This window comes from Girardinichthys multiradiatus, chromosome 15 (assembly GCF_021462225.1).
Source record: "Girardinichthys multiradiatus isolate DD_20200921_A chromosome 15, DD_fGirMul_XY1, whole genome shotgun sequence".
Classification (NCBI taxonomy): Eukaryota; Metazoa; Chordata; class Actinopteri; order Cyprinodontiformes; family Goodeidae; genus Girardinichthys; species Girardinichthys multiradiatus.
Genome location: NC_061808.1, coordinates 25,646,888 through 25,665,217, shown reverse-complemented (window position 1 = coordinate 25,665,217; position 18,330 = coordinate 25,646,888). Strand labels below are relative to the sequence as shown.

The 18,330-nt window shown below is 38.9% G+C and overlaps 1 protein-coding gene across 1 annotated transcript in view; it reads left to right on the top strand.

Annotated features, from left to right (window-relative positions):
- LOC124882233 (1-phosphatidylinositol 4,5-bisphosphate phosphodiesterase beta-1) overlaps positions 1-18,330 on the top strand; it is a 171,709-nt gene that overhangs the window by 91,780 nt on the left and 61,599 nt on the right. Inside the window, exons 4-9 of the mRNA XM_047388485.1 lie at positions 3,044-3,184; positions 3,278-3,357; positions 8,579-8,632; positions 11,047-11,122; positions 12,954-13,054; positions 13,998-14,164. Coding sequence (XP_047244441.1) covers positions 3,044-3,184; positions 3,278-3,357; positions 8,579-8,632; positions 11,047-11,122; positions 12,954-13,054; positions 13,998-14,164 — 619 coding nt within the window. The remainder of the gene's footprint in view (positions 1-3,043; positions 3,185-3,277; positions 3,358-8,578; positions 8,633-11,046; positions 11,123-12,953; positions 13,055-13,997; positions 14,165-18,330) is intronic.

Genomic DNA, 18,330 nt, shown 5'->3' with positions numbered 1-18,330 from the left:
AAGAAATTTCTGAACGAATAGGCTGTTCCCAGAGTGCTGTATCAAGGCACCTCAGTGGGAAGTCTGTGGGAAGGAAAAAGTGTGGCAGAAAACGCTGCACAACGAGAAGAGGTGACCGGACCCTGAGGAAGATTGTGGAGAAGGGCCGATTCCAGACCTTTGGGGACCTGCGGAAGCAGTGGACTGAGTCTGGAGTAGAAACATCCAGAACCACCGTGCACAGGCGTGTGCAGAAAATGGGCTACAGGTGCCGCATTCCCCAGGTCAAGCCACTTTTGAACCAGAAACAGCGGCAGAAGCGCCTGACCTGGGCTACAGAGAAGCAGCACTGGACTGTTGCTCAGTGGTTCAAAGTACTTTTTTCGGATGAAAGCAAATTCTGCATGTCTTTCGGAAATCAAGGTGCCAGAGTCTGGAGGAAGACTGGGGAGAAGGAAATGTCAAAATGCCAGAAGTCCAGTGTCAAGTACCCACAGTCAGTGATGGTCTGGGGTGCCGTGTCAGCTGCTGGTGTTGGTCCACTGTGTTTTATCAAGGGCAGGGTCAATGCAGCTAGCTATCAGGAGATTTTGGAGCACTTCATGCTTCCATCTGCTGAAAAGCTTTATGGAGATGAAGATTTCATTTTTCAGCACGACCTGGCACCTGCTCACAGTGCCAAAACCACTGGTAAATGGTTTACTGACCATGGTATCACTGTGCTCAATTGGCCTGCCAACTCTCCTGACCTGAACCCCATAGAGAATCTGTGGGATATTGTGAAGAGAACGTTGAGAGACTCAAGACCCAACACTCTGGATGAGCTAAAGGCCGCTATCGAAGCATCCTGGGCCTCCATAAGACCTCAGCAGTGCCACAGGCTGATTGCCTCCATGCCACGCCGCATTGAAGCAGTCATTTCTGCAAAAGGATTCCCGACCAAGTATTGAGTGCATAACTGTACATGATTATTTGAAGGTTGATGTTTTTTGTATTAAAAACACTTTTCTTTTATTGGTCGGATGAAATATGCTAATTTTGTGAGATAGGGATTTTGGGTTTTTATGAGCTGTATGCCAAAATCATCCGTATTAAGACAATAAAAGACCTGAAATATTTCAGTTAGTGTGCAATGAATCTAAAATATATGAATGTTAAATTTTCATCATGACATTATGGAAAATAATGAACTTTATCACAATATGCTAATATTTTGAGAAGGACCTGTACATACATATGCACTCTAGAAACTGGATATTTAGAGGTTTAAGAAAAGAAGTTTTAAATACGTTTTTTCTCATCTCAAATCCCAAACCACCCTCTCCCCACTGCAGTCATATGATAACTGGTACCTGAGGCCTGCCTCTAAAGTCTCTTTGTATGCACCAGTAGAAATTACATTTCATTCACATGATCGAGCCCTTTCTCCTTTTGCTGCTTTCATACTCTGTCATTATTTCAGCTGTTCTTTATGGTGTAACTCCTCCCCAGCATGGCCCACTTGTTTGACTTCGCCTTTTTTTTCTTTTCCTATCACAGTTGCTGATGTTCAGGTTGCCTTAAGTGCCTTCAGCTTCTTACCACTATAGCTCTGCACTGACTGCGCATGACGGGATAAGCAGCATGTTCAGCTAAAGGCTGCAAGTACAATCAAAACAGTATCACATTGCATTGACGTTCAAGTGCCTTAGTAAATGAAATTCTCATCTTACTGTGATCTTGTCTGTTCTGAGAAGCCTTTCATCCTTGGCAGCCATCCATGGTGCTTTTCAACTTGTGCTTTAGTATTGTATGCTATAGCAAATTGCTTTTACACTTTCACATGCAGCTGGTCGCTTACAGAATACATAAGTGGAGGTTGATAGAATCTTATTTAGATGAGAATATATGTGTGTTTATTAGTGGTAGAACCATGCATTTTTAACAAGTAAATGATGCACAACAAACATTTTGCGCACAGTGATGGTTAATTTATAATTGTGAGGCATTCATAGAAAATATCTTTACTTTTTTACCACAAACTGAAAAACATTCTGTCTGAAAATGTTATAATTATGGGGGTGGGGCGGCAGCGGGGTGGCATTGAGCTGCACAATTTGATTTGGGGACGTGGGGGATGTGTAGAGGACATTTATCAGCATCACACAGGACACAATGCTCATTTTTTTGATTGCTTAAATTAGCGGGAGCTCATTTGCTTACACTGCAGAATCCTTTACAAAGCTTTTTGCTGTGTTCATTAAACCGGAGCGTCCAGTATGTATGCCACGTGCGTACTAAGCTGCAAAGGGGAGTGGAAGAAGGTTGTCAATCTGGTGTCTTGTGCCTCTGAGGCATTGTAGATTGTATTTTACTACAATCTTCAGCTCCAAGTTAAAATATTTCAGCAAACAAACTCTTTACCAGGCTAGAACAATTCAACTACCACTAACAAGCAAACTGAAGTATAGTAGTAAAGAAAACTAATGAACTATGTACAAATAAAGGAACAAGAGAACCAATAAAACTGATGCAATGATATGAGAGTTCAATGAGGATTTCATTTATGTTTAAGAACCAAGGGTTATCTTGAGGAATTTGGAAATGATTTAGGACAACAATTGGTATGTCTTCTAACAATCAGTCACAATGCTAAATCAGAAAATGTACTATTTTTCATTTGTAATTTATAAGAAATCTTTATTTTTAATTAATGAGATAATTAATCATTATCATTAATGATCATTAATCAGTCAAATCACTCTCAGATGAAGTGAATACTCCAAACGCTAACAGGTCTTGTTTCAGTTCAGTGCTTTCAGAGTGGGTTTTTGTTCTGAAAGCCAAAATCTCATAACACAGCACAGGGCTGTCTCTCACTTCCTCAAAAGAACATTCCTTGTCCTGTTCCATGGTCTGTTTAGCATCATTTTCTTTTCCTTGAAAGTTTGTTTATCCTGGTGGTTTTTGGATGCAAGTTTGGGTGATTTGTCCCCACATAGTGTTATTAAAACAGTTTTTTATTTATTCTCTTAAATCTTTGTAGTGATTCTTTTCTGCTTTGTTTGTGTGTTTCACTCCAAAGGATGCAAAGCTGCGTGAGTTGCTGGATGTCAGCACACTGGCGGGGAAGATGGAGAACAGGATGCTGACGGTGGTTAGCGGCACTGACATGGTCAACATCACTTACCTGAACTTCATGGCCTTTCAAGAGGAGATTGCAAAGGTATTTATTTTTAAAATCAGCACAACTAAAACAATGATAAAATTATGAAATAAAAATATTATAACATGATGTGTGTTGGTTTATTTTCTAAAGGAATGGGCAGAGGAATTATTCAACCTGGCATCTAACCTTTTGGCACAGAACATGTCCAGAGAGGCCTGCCTTGAAAAAGCGTATGTCATTTGAACACACAAGCCAGTTTAAACACTAAGGCAGCCTTGGAGAAAATGTAAAAACCCATGTCTCCCCATACAGACATGAGAATTAAGTTTTCCGGTGCCACAAAGATGCTATTCATTTCTAGTGTCACTGAAGTTATGAGCTGTACAATACAGAAAAGCACATGGCACATTTACTATGTATGCTAACTTTGTATTTCTTATGTATAATGCTATTTAAATGTATTAATACCTATTGAACTTTAGCATATTTTGTCATGTTACAGCCACAAACCTCTGTTTTTTTTTAGGTGATAGACAAATAAAACATAGTGCAAAGTTCTGAAGTGGAAGGAAAAAATACATGGTTTTCAAAAAAGGTTTTACAAATCAAAATTGTTTATTTGTGTTTGACAAAATGGTAGTATGCATTTGTATTCACTAAGCCAATGCTTTGTAAGAACCACATTTTGCTGCAGTTACGGCTAAAAGTCTTTTGAGGTTTGTCCCTTAACAGTTTTGCATAGCAACAGACTGAAATGGATGCACATTCTTCTTCGTAAAATAGGTCAGGCTCACATAGATTAGGTAAAGAACATCTGTGAATATCAATTTTCAAGTTTTCCCACCGACTCTCAATTAAATATAGGTCTGGACTTTGATGTGGCCATTACTACACATGGATATGTTTTGGAATCATTTCACTAAACCTTTGACAGTTTGTTTAGAGTCATTTTCAAGTCTCTGGCAGCCTCTAACAGGTTTGCTTTTTAGGATTGACCTGTATTTAGCTTCAACCATCTACATCAGCCTTGAACACCTTTCCTGTACCTGCTAAAAAAAAGCTTCCACAAAGTATAATGCTGCGACCACCATGTTTCATGATGGTTTTTAGTGTGAAGTGCAGTGTTTATTAGCCAGAAATCTTATTTTAGGTCTGATCTGACCAGAGGATCTTCTTACCGCCTGTTTGCTGTGCCCTTTACATGGCTTGTGCTAAACAGGACATGGGACTTCTTATGGCTTTCTTTCAACAATAGGTTTCTTCTTACAGCTCTTCCATAAGGGTCAGTGTTATGTGCAGAGTTGCATGTTGTGGTTTAGGTGTGGCTCTCCTCTTTGAGTGCCATATGTCTCAGACCTCCTGCAGCTTCTGCAGCTTAAGTGGGAACAGCTGACTCCAGTCTGTAACATGGTATACAGCAGGGAGAGGAGCTGCTCTCTTATTCATTTTAGCATCTTCTATCTATCTATGAGTGGCGGATTGTCAACAGGAGGCTCTACGCTGCCGGCCCATCAAAATTGCTGTAAAAAAATATAGACAGAGTAAACATAAATTAAAAAATAAAAAGTGATTATCACATCTTTTCAAGCGTAAAATGTGTCTGAACTTGATTTTTTAGTATTCCCATTCCATTTTGTGTTTATTTTTGGTTATTTCTTTGTGTAGGCCTAAATACATAGGTTTCAATGGCAAGGGGTGCCGATCAAAGAGCATGCATGTATGTTCCAATTGATTACTTAAAGATCCTCCTGTGGAGTGCAGCTCTTTGCGTCCATGTCAAATCACCCCTTTTTGCATCATTATTCTTCCAATCAGAATAATCCACAATACCTGTTAATTAAAGTCACACCCCTGGCAGCTTAGAGGCGCTGGCAAATATGTCACATATTTACAAAATAATAGAGAAAGCGGATAATGGAATTTTGATCAGACCAACTTGACTTAAGCTAGTTCTTTATCAATAAATCTTTATTATCATGATCATCCCACATCCTGTCCAACTTCAAATCCACACATCATGATACTTTTATGTTCTAGATGCCAAAAAAAGGTGATGCATACCTGTATAAATTAGAGTTTAGACGAAAAATCAGAATGAAAGACTCACCTTCACCGCCTCCACCTTTCAATGACCCTTCTGTGCGTCTCCCGGCCTTCTAATCAGCTTCCTGTCCGCCTGATTCTCCATCCAATCACCTTCCGACGCCTCGCTTTTAAAGGACCTTCAGCAGTGTTCATCCTCGCTTGTCAGCTGAGCTCATCCCTCCTCCACTGCACCTCCGCCATCTTCCTTCACATCTACTCCTGGCTTCCTCGCTCCCTGGCCGCCAATCCACCACCAGTGTCGGATCAGGGGGAAAACATCTCTAAATCTAAGCCTTTCAAATGTTCATTTTAGCTCATGTCATTCTCAGCATTCATGTCTTCCTCCCAGGTCCGAGCGCCAAAGAAATAACCATGTCATTTCACATCATTAAAACCTTGCCATCCCTTTTCCTTGTGAGTCTTTTCAGATTGAAATACCACATGCATGAAAAAGTACACAGCAAATATTGTGTTGCAGAAATAACCACTTGACCTTGTAAATGGCTTTGCCTCCAGTACAACACTCATAATCAGTTATTCCCACACAAACCCATGTTTGTGGATTATTTGTGTCAAACGGCCTACTACATCAATGTCGTCTCTGTGAGACACACACTCAATGTCCACAATGATTTATCCTCACAGTTCAAGACTGAATGATGATCATGCAGAGTGAGCTTAAACATAAATGTGAGGTATTGCTTTTAGTGAATACCCAGTGCTGTGTTTGGTGACATCCCCCTGCTGTCTGATGTTTATCAGCGAATGGAAGCCATTAACTCACACCCCTGAGGAGGCTAATTGACTTATGAGACAATAAAAGTGGCCATTGACCACATAGCATAGAGAGGGTTGAATAAAATTGAAATGAGCAGCTTTTCCAGTCACATTGGTTGTTCACAGCAGTAGCTTTTGTGCACTGCTTGGTTACAAATTGGGCAATAGTTTTTACTCCAACTCCTGCAGCATAAGGAGGCTTTATCCCTGAAATGATGTTGATGTTTCTCCGCATGTGGTCAATTCTCTGTGACGCTCAAGGCTGTGATCTGTTTTTTAATAGTAGGGAAGATAAGACATGTTGCCAGCAGCAGGAAACTATAGCATCCAGCAGATTTTTGAATGAACGTTAGCTACAAGTTCTATTGTGATCTGCTTAGCACAAAGACAATTATTTGATCAGAACAAGAACAGCACATTTGGCAATAAGATCACATTTGATAAAAAGGATTTAGAAACTGGACAATTACAAAGAAAATTTAGCCATATCCCAACAAATATTTTCTTCCAGTTTTATTTAGTTATCTCTGTGGTTTCTCTTCTTTTCTGCCTTCTTATGGAAGCTAATTCTAGCTGTTTGGATAAAGTTCATTATCAGTTGACACTGTTCTCTTTTTGTAGAAACATACTTGAAAAAACAAGTCTGTCCCTCATTAACCATTAAAGCCATCTGTGACTTTCCCTCAGGCAGCCAGTCTGCTCTAAGAAGTGGACACTGTAATGGAAATTAATTATTAGCCAGCAGCCACTTAAAGCCCAACCTGTAATGATAGCTCCTGTTGCAGCTGAGCTATTTATAGCCCAGGTTGCTCTGTCCGCATTGCTGCTGCTGTACTGCTCTGCACTGCCAACTCTTGAGACTTCCAGGGATTAACCACAGTTTAAATATAGGCAGACTTCCATGGTATGCAAAGTTAACTCTACATGTGCACTCACTGGGTGATGTACTGATAGAAATGTTTATATTTGCACACAAACGGTGCCCTTAATGCACTACAGTGTTTGTAGTGTACGTGTATGTTTTTTGATGTGTGTGTTATTTTACACCTAAAAGTACAATTTTCTTGTATCCATATAAATAACATAAAACACAATATATGTAGAAGGTGTACCATTTACTTTTTTCCATTGAAAGCACCTGCAGTGCTTCGCAATACTATTCAGACCAATTGAATTCTTCCGCATTATGTAAATTGATATGTTGTTTTCAGGTTTTTACCTGAAAACTGTGGTGTGCATTTGTGTTCACCCCCTTCATTCTGGTACCCATAAATAAAATCCAGTGCAACCAACAGCACTTCAGATGTCCTCTAATCAGTAAGTCCTCTGTGCATTTCAATGTCAGTGTGAATCCAGCTGTTCTGTGAAGGCCGTAGAGGTATGTTAGATAATATTAGCAAACAAACAGCATCATGAAGATCAAAGAACATTATAGATAGAAATCTGTGGAGAGGTATGAAGCAGTGTATAGCAATAAATCAATATTACAATCTTTGGTTATCTCAGAAAATGCACCTGGCAAGATATGACCTATACTGACAGGCCTGACAAGGAGAGCACCATGCTACTTTCAGATAAGAGATAGCAAGCACGGAGCTAGCTGTGGGACTAGGACCAAAGGAAAGAGAGATGAGCGCTGAGCACGGCACACAAAGGGTGCAGATATGTTGACGAGAGTTTCAGCTTTTGACAAAAGTATCATCATTCACTCTCTATATGGTAACACTCACTGGTGCCAGAGGAAATTAATGTAAGGAAAAACAATTGTATTAGCTAATAGTTTTTGTAAGATAAAAATGCACATCTCATTCTGATCGCTTTATAACCCCACCTTTTATTCCCACGTTGTCAGACTTGTTCTTCCAAATCACAGCATTTTTTGTTATGTGACAATACGTGTTTAATCTTGTCAAAAGATACTGGGGGCATCACAAGCATCTCCTCCACCTTGGCCTTTGTAAACATGTATATGATGATATCCGATATGAGCTGCTCAAATGACATCAAAGAGCACTGAATCGAAGATAAAATATTTAAAACTTTTGTGCAAGGCGCAGGTAGCATGTTCAGCTTTGCATCTGGTCTGCCATTAAGTAACACATAAATAATTATGGGTTTTAAAGAGGTGCATAGCACCCAGCGCTTTCTTTACAGCAGCCTTAATTAGAGAAGCAGCCAGGAGGCCCATGTTACTCTGGATGAGCAACAGAGATCCAAAGCTCACGTCAGAGATTTTGAAAGAATAATTGGGCATGCTCTCCAAAAAATTGTCCTATGTAAAAAAGTGACAAAAAGCAATCAATACAGGGTCCCATTTGAAATTTGTCAAACGGCATAAAGGGGAGGCGTTAACCATGTGGAAGAAGGTGCTTTGGTTAGATTAGACTGAAATTGGAGTTTTTGCTTTAAATTAAAAACTGTATGTCTGGTGGAAAACTGCACTGCACATCCCACTGGACACACCATCCTCAATGCAAAACACAGGAGACAAAACAAGCACACATGCAAAGACAATACATTTGTCCAGAAATTTCATACAGAGAAACTGCGTTTGCATTTGGTTTGAGATGTGTTCTCCGTCCATTGCAGATATGCTCGACTGAAGCTGCAGCTTAACCCTGAAGGACGAATTCCTGTCAAGAAGTAAGTCTTTCTGACTCACCTTCTCTCCCCTGGCACCTTTCAGCTCTTTTGATCACTGCATACTGTAGCTTGCTCTGCCTCTACTCTTTACTCCAGGCATTTTTGCACTTTAACATCCACAGCCTTACTCTGGATGTTTGCATAATATAGGAATATCTAATCCCAACTCTTTTCTATTTTAGTATTTTCTCTTATTTTTAATGCAATGCATATTATCTTCTTTGTTATTGAAGTGGCAATTATCTAGTGTATTTTTGGGTGTGTAAAGCAAATCTTTTATGTGTTTATGGATAGAGAGTATTGATGTCTTTTGTCTAGGACTTTGTCACCAGCTCATTGAAAAACCAACTCCCTCTATTGCCATTACTCAAGTTGAGCTTTCAGGGAGCAACGGTAACCTTCTGTGATAACCTACCTCAGAGCCAACGTGGAAAGCGGTGGGTGTCAAAACAGAGAACCAGCGACACAGTCCTCACCGTTTAGGGAATTAACCTCCTGGTTGGGAGGACATGTCTGCATGAGTAATGTCAGTTTGACAGAGCTCACCCACTGAGCGTACAGTGTGTCCTCATAGATCCACACAGGCATACCTCACCCAATAATAAAACACTCTATGGCAGAAGAAAACATGTCTAAACAATCATGTGGCACCCGTAATGAACCACAGTTCACTGCAGTAAATCATATTTATTGTCTGTGTATTTAAAAATAAAACTGAAGACAGGAACTGAACCACCCTGCAAAAACTACATGGCTTATATGTACTGTTACAGAGATGAATGAATTAGGACATTTTATTTTTTATCATCTCTGTGCATTTATAATGTAGAAAGATGATAATAAATGTTGGTAAAAATGGTTTTAAGTCTTATGTTTGTTTTGTGTGAAAATAAATGTGTCTGCAGCAGGTGTTGGTCATTCCTCTCAATTTCATACTTTTCGTACAACATCCAATTATTTTCTAAATATTTATAATTTTATCATACTCTATTGCAAGGAAATGCAGCCTTCAATATATAAACACCACTATCAAGAGGTGATTCATAGTTATTTTGGTTTGATCAGGGACCATAGCCTGTTATATCACATAACAGCTGACTTGCCTGAACAGGGGATCAGCATTCAGAGACGATAAAGGGAAAATTGTTGGATTCTGATTTCGGGCTGATTAATTGGTGCATTTCTATTTAATGGTATTACTGGGATGATTTGACAACAGCAATAAAGGTAGTCATGGAAGGAGAAAAACTATAACCTTCTGGATCTTTCTTCTGGTTTACATCAGCTTGACATAGAAATCAAGCCTTGTTTATGCATGTTATTGAAGTTGAGATGTATGTAATTCAAAAGAGCTAATATTGTCACAGAATGTTTTTTATTCTATTGTAATTAAGACTTATTAAATATATTAACTCTGCATTTTGTCTAAGATTATCCTAATTATCTGTTTACCTCATATCATTGAGTGTAAACATTAGAAATACTTACAAATAGACCCAATATAATTAATCAGACATGCACCAATGAAGCTTATACTGGCTGATACCAATTTATGGTTTTCTTTGAGGTCTGACCTGCAGTTTCAGATTTTAAATGATTCATATTTCTTTATTCAAAGGTCTATTTGTATAAAAAAGGAAAACATGTAATTGATGATTGGGAGAGGTAGTGGTTTAGAAGATTATGCCTATTTATACTAGAAAATATGCATCAAATTGTATGCTGTTGGGTAAAGAGGCTTATAGACCAAAAATGTTAAGACTATTTCAGTTTAATGTATTAACTGAATAGGGGCAGTCATAGAAAAAATAGGACATGTTGGGTCTTTGTTCTTGTTTATGTCAGCTTCCGGAATAAATAAAGCGTTATTTGATGATAAGATGTTTGTAATTCATGAGGCCTTGAACTGAAATGGCCACAGTGTTTAATCTGCTATTGTACTAAAGGTCCATTTAATACATTTTATAGAGCAGTTTGGTGAAATTATTCCACTTATTTGTTTTTCTCATCATGTCACTGAGTGGAAACATTAGTAACACATTTAAACACTTTCTTATTGCTTCAAAAAGTGAATCAATAAGAAAAATAATGAATTCACTTCAAGGCTTTATTCATGAAGGTAGGTTGTGCTTTCTCTCCTTTTTCCTCTCATATTCTTCTATTTTTTCCTCTACTTTGCAGAGTCTCACTATAGTTTGTCTTCTGATCTTTTTTCTCTGTAGTTTTTACTCTGACCTATTCTTAAAGTGGTAGCTCCCCACAGGACAATAGAAGTCTCGTGTGGGATATCCTGAATAAGCATCGGTTAAAAGTGTTCATAGGATTTGAAATACAGATGATCAGTGAGGAAACTCCTCTGTCAGTGTGACACTTTCTGTTTTCACTCATGAGGAGCTGTTTTTGTCCCCCTGCAGTATCTTCAGGATGTTCTCAGCAGACAGGAAGCGAGTGGAGACAGCACTGGAAAACTGCAACCTCCCTTCTGGCAGAGTAAGACAGCAAAATACAGGAGTTTCCTTTTTTTATTACTATGCCCACACATTTCCTCTGTCTATGAATCTGCTTTCATGTGTGTTGATTCTTTTCTATCTCCCCTCCTGCTTATCATCATCTAAAAGCTCCTTAATCTTCTCCATCCATCTATCAGTCTGTTCTCTCACCATTTAGCCCATTATCCATTCTCCTGAAACAATAACTGATTGCTGCATTGCTCATTTGTTTAGAGTCATACTTGCTGGATGTTTGCATGGCTTCCCACTCAGAACCTTTTCATTGTAATGCAACAGGCAGACCCAGAAGGAGCAATAAATACGACAAAAGCTGCTTTATTTCTACCTTTTTTCAGATTTCACACGAGAAAAGCTGCCTTCTCAAGCAGGCCATCCCACGGCACCATCTCTATGCTCCCAGCAGTGGAGTATTAAGCCATTTACATGCTTGAAAGTGACAATTGCTGTTTAATGAAGTTCTAAACACATGCTGAAACATATGGACACGCAGGAGAGCAGACAATAAGGCTGTAATAAATGGCTTCTTAACGTAAACAGAAATATAAACACTCTCACACACACACACACACGCAGAGAAAGCTATACATAATTAGCACAATGAAAGACATCAAGAGGGGAAAAAGCGTGTTGCTGTATGCAGGTCTGCTGGGATTTACTGTTATTCCACAGCACAAGTAATTACAGCTAAATGGTATCGCTGTTAATCCCTCGAACACACACACCCCAACAGGCAGAAGTTCATTCGCAACATGCTTCACACCAAGGTCTTTTGAATGATTCAGTGGGTCTCAGCAAGGCTTTACCTGTGTCGCCCTCTCTGTGCATCCCTCCTCGCCTCCCTCTCTTCTCCTTCTCCTTCTTTCTTATACCCTCTGGTTCTGCTCTGTTTCCTGCTGGCACATTGCTGCTGCCTGCTGCTGAGTGTACTTTGTCTTTATCATACCTGCTCGGCTGTGATAGCGCTGTAAGGAGCTTGCCCTGTGGGTGCAAACTGGAAGCAGCTCTGTTGATTTTTTGAATTTTCATAGCTGTAACCACGTGGAGATGATCTTCTAAAGAAAAGTTAATGAATGAGTAAGACATCTGGGTTTCATGCAGAACATCAGGGAGTTGGATGCAATAATTTTATTTAAACAGTACAGGATGTAATTTGCACACCCACACAACATGGCTCATATAGAATATACACCCGTGGACAAAATTGTTGGTACCCCTCGGTTAATGAAAGAAAAACCCACAATGGTCACAGAAATAACTTGAATCTGACAAAGGTAATAATGAATAATAATTCTATGAAAATGAACAAAGGAATGTCAGACATTGCTTTTCAAACATGCTTCAACAGAATTATTTAGAACCTGGCATTTCATGAGGTGGAAACTTCCAGAATGATTGCTATGCATACCTAAAAGCATTGTAACATGTACAAAAAACTGTTTTTCTTTTTTTAATTAAGTTCATAGAAACAAATTTAAAAAAAAAGTTGTTTCAAGCAGAACCTATCCTCTGTGCGCTGATCATCCCCTCTCAAACCCTCTGCACCGGCTTTGTTTTTTTGTTTTACCTGCTGACACTTGCCGGTCTCCATAAAAAATCAATTTGGGATGTGTGTTTCACTCAAAATATTACTTTTATTCTGTGCTATTTTTAGAACATTTAAATGCTAAGCAATGTTTATTTTAAGATCAATTCAGGCCTAAATTCAGTGTTCATTGATTTGGAGCTTTTCTAAACTACTACAGCCCACCTTCTCCCCTATATGCAAAATTTGTATGTGATCCCTTTAACCCTGTTGCTGCTGTCATCTGCAGAATGACTCCATCCCCCAGGAGGACTTCACTCCAGAGGTTTACAGCATGTTCCTGAGTAATATCTGCTCTCGACCAGAACTAGACCACATCTTCTCTGAAGTGTAAGAACTTTGTTGTTTCTGATTCACAGTTTAGAAAATAAAATTGTCATCCCTAAAATAACAAGTGTATATTTTTTGTTACACGTGTTTCTGAGACTTCTTATGTGTTCATCAATGTTATTACTTCATTCAAAAACCTGTTCTATCAACAATACATGTTGCTAATTTTTTCACAAAATGCATAATTTTGGTTATGATCATTAGATGACTACAAAAGCCTAATGTATTACTTATGATACAAAAAAATCTAAAAAACAAAACTTGGATATATTTTATTTTTTTATTAAAAGTATCCAACAGTTAGTTTTTAAAAACAATTTAATTTTCTTCCGATTATTTCTTGTATCCATCTTTAAAGGATTTACATGTATGCATGTAAATCCTTATTTTTACATATCATTACATTTCTGCCATTTGTTACATGTTACAAGTGAACATCTTGAAGATGCCTCTTTTTACCCCATATAAATATAAACTAATATAGACTTATGTTTCTTTTTATTTTATCAAATAAAAACACGTAACAAGTCCCAAACCAGGGGCATCTTACCGAGGGACAACTTAAGTCTACTGTTATGCTGCTGTCTCTGAACTGGCCCCTGGCCCCTAGTGACTCAGAGCATGAGATGAGCTAGCATGACAGCACGACTGGTGTCACTTCATGTCATAAATCTAGGTTTTAATTACCGCTAAGTGTGGGGGCACAGGAGCCAGAAGGATACAGGGAACATAATTTATTTTCACAGTCTTAGATATGAAAGCCATTTTAATCAAGACATAAGTGGCTGTTCCTTCTCGCTTCTGTAGTTTTCCTGTGCTGTAATTACAGCTCCTCCCCTCCATGATGTTCCTTTGTTTTCTTTGCTCGCATCTCCAATTCTTTTTTTGTATATTGTGCAAGCACAACTCTCTGTAATGTTTCTGGATTGCTTCCTTTCCACAGTGGAGCTAAGAGTCGCCCGTACCTCACAGTGGAGCATATGACAGAGTTCATTAACAGCAAGCAACGAGACCCTCGTCTTAACGAGATCCTCTACCCTCCGCTCAAACCAGAGCAAGTTCAGCTGCTGGTGGACAAATATGAACCCAACACTTCACTTGCACAGAAAGGTCAGAGACCTGCTGTATGTGACCCAAATTACATACATGAGTGTAAAATGAATCCTTGATAAACCCTGGTTCTACCTCTTTGTTTGCAAAACAAATTGGCATGGGAAAAAGACCTTCACACCAATTAATCATGTTGCACAATTATGATTATTTGATTATGAATACTTATTAAAGCTAAAACTGATAAAAGCTAAAACTGTATCAGATTATTAGAAATTACAACATTTAGTCTCTACAAATGTAGTGTACTAATTTGTGATTATGTGAGAATAAAAAGGGAACACCTGTGCATGACTAGATTTCACCTCTCACCTCACCATAAGTAAGCGGAACAGAAATTACACAGTGCACCTCAGTGCAAACTGAACATGTTTTTCTAAATGTTGCCAGTATAGAAATGACTGGAGGTTTGGTTTGATTTTGTCAATTAATAAAGTATAAGTGGGCACAGACAATGCTTGCGTAGATAGATCATAGAAGAACAAAAGCACCTGTAATGGGTCAGGGTCATTTGAAAATACAAAATGTTTAAATCCCTTCGGAGTTGTTTTCATGTATAGACAATACAGTGTTCGAGTTGTACTTGAATGAACTATGAAAAGACTGCACAAAACAGCAATTTATGTTCAGGACCTTTTTTTCTCAATTCCAACAAATATTTTTGGCATATTTTACCATCTATACTTACTGACAATCAAAAGTGTTACCTTCAACACTTTAGAAGTCACTGCCTTTTAACTGTTCTGAAGATCTGGGTACTATTAAAAAGGCTTGTTATTGAAAAGATAACCAAAATACTAATTGTATTTTGTAATACTAAAGGAGTTTTTTATTGTTCAGATGTCAAAACTCTGCAGTCTCTCAGCTGTCAATATGTCTTACTGTATTTAAGATGCAGATAAAACCAGGACTTCAGTGCAGCACATCTCATATTGGAGGCAGGAAACAAGTGAGATGCCTGACAAACATCAATAAGCACACCGAGATCATAAATAAATACATTCAGAAACAATATCTTATTTGAAAAAAAAATTTAAATATGAGCTTCAGGGGTAAAATTTAAATATCAGTAGCAGAAAAATTATTCATAAAGGACTGAGGTGGCTGAGTGTAGGGGATCCAACACTAATGGACATGCTGTGCTTTCATGTCCTCTGAGGTGCCAATCGCTGCCAGAACTGGAGAACATCCCACCCCAGATATCAGGCAACAAGATCGCGTGTGTGCCAATTCAAATTTTATCTCAGCTGGAAAGTTTGCTGCATAACTGTGCCAAAACAGGACTTGCTTTACACCATGTTCTGTTTATTGTCGAGCAAATCATTTCAGCTTTTTTTTAAATGTAGACCACGCCAGTTTATTGCATGATAAATATTGCATATGATTTATTATTGTGCTGGAATTTGTTTACTGTTCATTTTCCCCTTAAGACACAAGAAACATGAAAAACCTAAGTCATTATGTGAAGTCCCATTGAATTGTGCATTTCAATCTATCCTGCCTCTTCATTTTATCCCTAATTAATTTCTCAACCTAAGGATTCTACAATATTCTTCAATATTTGAAGAACTGTTTCATTTTAGGGCCTTTGACACATGGTGTTTGTGTTTTAGAATGTTATGAATGCTAATCTGTCCAGAAGAGGCGGTTTATCAAAAAATCTCTTCACCGTTTCATAATTATGTTAGTCTGATGTGCATGTTCTGTTTCAGATTTCACTGAATATAAATTGGCCCTAATTGACTGAGGCAGAGACTTGGGTGTGATTTTAATAATCTCTCCAGAGTAAAGTGCCTACTTTACATTTATTCTAACATAATAGAGCAATGGGTTCTAAAATTACAGGAAAAATTATGCTTGCATTTGTAGCTTCATTGCCATGTGGCCGACTCTGATTGGAGTGATCTCTCACGCCGATGCTGTGTGTTCATCCTGTCCTGGGCTCTCTGGAAGCATGCCCTTCCCTGTCCTAGTAACAGATTTCCCCTTTTGAAGTATTTATCTAGCTGGAGGAAGTGCTGCCATCTGCTCTGCAGACCATATTCAGAGCTCCACACGTTACCTTCACATACACGTTTATGAACTTTTCTACATCGTTTTTTTATATCACTCTCAAGGACATTTGTGTGGTAAAACTGTTCATATGTTCAGTTACATGGCTTTTTAATAAATGTCAAGATTTAAAGCTAATATTGTGTCTTGCAAACCATTACCATGTTAAGATGGTGACCATGGGGAGGGTGCGTCCAAGGTGCAGTGTTGGTACAATGTTAGTGTGTTCACAAGCATCAGATTTTCCATTTAGGTAAAAAGTTTAGTTTGGGTCTCATCTGACCAGCTTTTCCCACCTGAAATGTGGAAGTATGGGCCTCTTGGCTGCTTCTCTGATTAATGGTCTCTTTGCCCTACCTGGCAGGTTAGGCGGACAGCCATGTCCTGGTAGGTTTACAGTTGTGTTATACCCTTTCCATTTTCAGGGAATGGATTGAACAGTGCTCTTTGAGAAATTCAAAGCTTGGGATATTGTTATATAACCTCTGACTTAAGCATTCTCCAAATGTTATCACTGTGCTGGCTGGTGTTTTCCCTGGTCAATGTCATTGTTTTCGTAATAGATCTGACCCACATACAGAAGAACACTCCGGAGAAACAGAATAGGTCAAATGATGTTTTATTGTGCCACAAATAATCAGGAACGTGAACGGACGAATCTCCAACTGTATGGGAAGAGGGGAATAGAACTGGTGAAAACAGGGAACTAAATGAAACTGAGCGAACGACAAGTAACAATGATAATCAAGTGAACGGCTTACTGAGTAGGTGCGGTCAGGTCGCCAGGGGTAGAGGGATTCGGGATCCAGGTTGTCGAAGCAGAGTTCATTCAGATGATTTCTTAGGTGCTGTTTGTGTGAACTTGGAGATCTCTGGAGTAAGCTCGTTGTGCAGATACTTGCATTGGAGGGTGGATAGGGTACGCTTATGCCTTGGTCCAGGAGACGGAGGAAGAAGGAAACTGCCAGCTTGGTCTTAGTCCAGATGGAAACAGTAGTTAGGAAACGAAGTCCTCAGAATGCAGATAATCTTGATCATCCAGAAACGTGCGGACACGAAGTCAGTGTTCAGTGATATAAATCCAAGGTTCAGGTTCTCAGCCTGTGAAGGGACATTAACAAAGTTACTTGAGATCGGAGGACAAAGCATAGACTTAGAGTTGGCTGAGTTCATTACCACAGAAGGCAAAACACTCTGGCATCGAAGTGCTGGCAGCCTCCTGCTTAAGTACTCCTCTGTGCAATCAGCAGAATAAGTCACACCTGTCACCCAGCATACCGGAGAACTCCAGCACCATATGAAACACTGAGACAATGTTGCAAGCACAATATACACACACACAACCCAGATCCCGACAGTCATCTTCATTTGTACTGCCGTTTTCCTAGTATTAATGTGTTTGCAAGGCATCGTATAGAGACTCGTACTTTCATTGCAGATGCTCAGAATTTGCCTCTAAAACTAATGAATGAGTATTTGAATATTATATCCTTCAATAATTGTTTCAGTGCTCTGTCATTATTTTTTACTTTTTTAGTCTGTGCTGGCTCAAAAGGTATGATTAAAATGCTGAACGAAAGGAGACTCTCAAAGTATTATCCATTCACATTGGATAACTGATATCATATTTTCACATATTAAAAGACGTGTTTTTCAGGTCATTATTACAGTCAGGGCACAGTCTAATAGCAGTATTTTTCCCACCCAGATGTAAATTCAGCTTTAAATCTCATCTTTTGTGTAACTCCTGTAGAGTCTCACTCTGCTACAGATGTGATCCTAGCTATGTTAACATATTTTTCCCTCACTGTGGCCTACAAATGTCTTGAGAGCTGAAGAAACCTTATGACTGATGTGCATGTCAGACCTAAGACTTCCACAGAACATCCTGACATGCGACAGGGGAGTGAGACACCGAGTGCAACTGAGCTCAGATGTCACGCACAACAGCCAACGTTAATTAGCTCAGCAACTCTGCAGAGGGCGGTACCGCATTAATTAGCATAAAGTGGCCGGAGGGACCTGCTGCACCCATCAAACTTGCATTACTTAGCATATTTAGAAAAATGTTATTGGAGAGTGGGTGTGCAGGTGGAGGATGTATTTTGGCTATA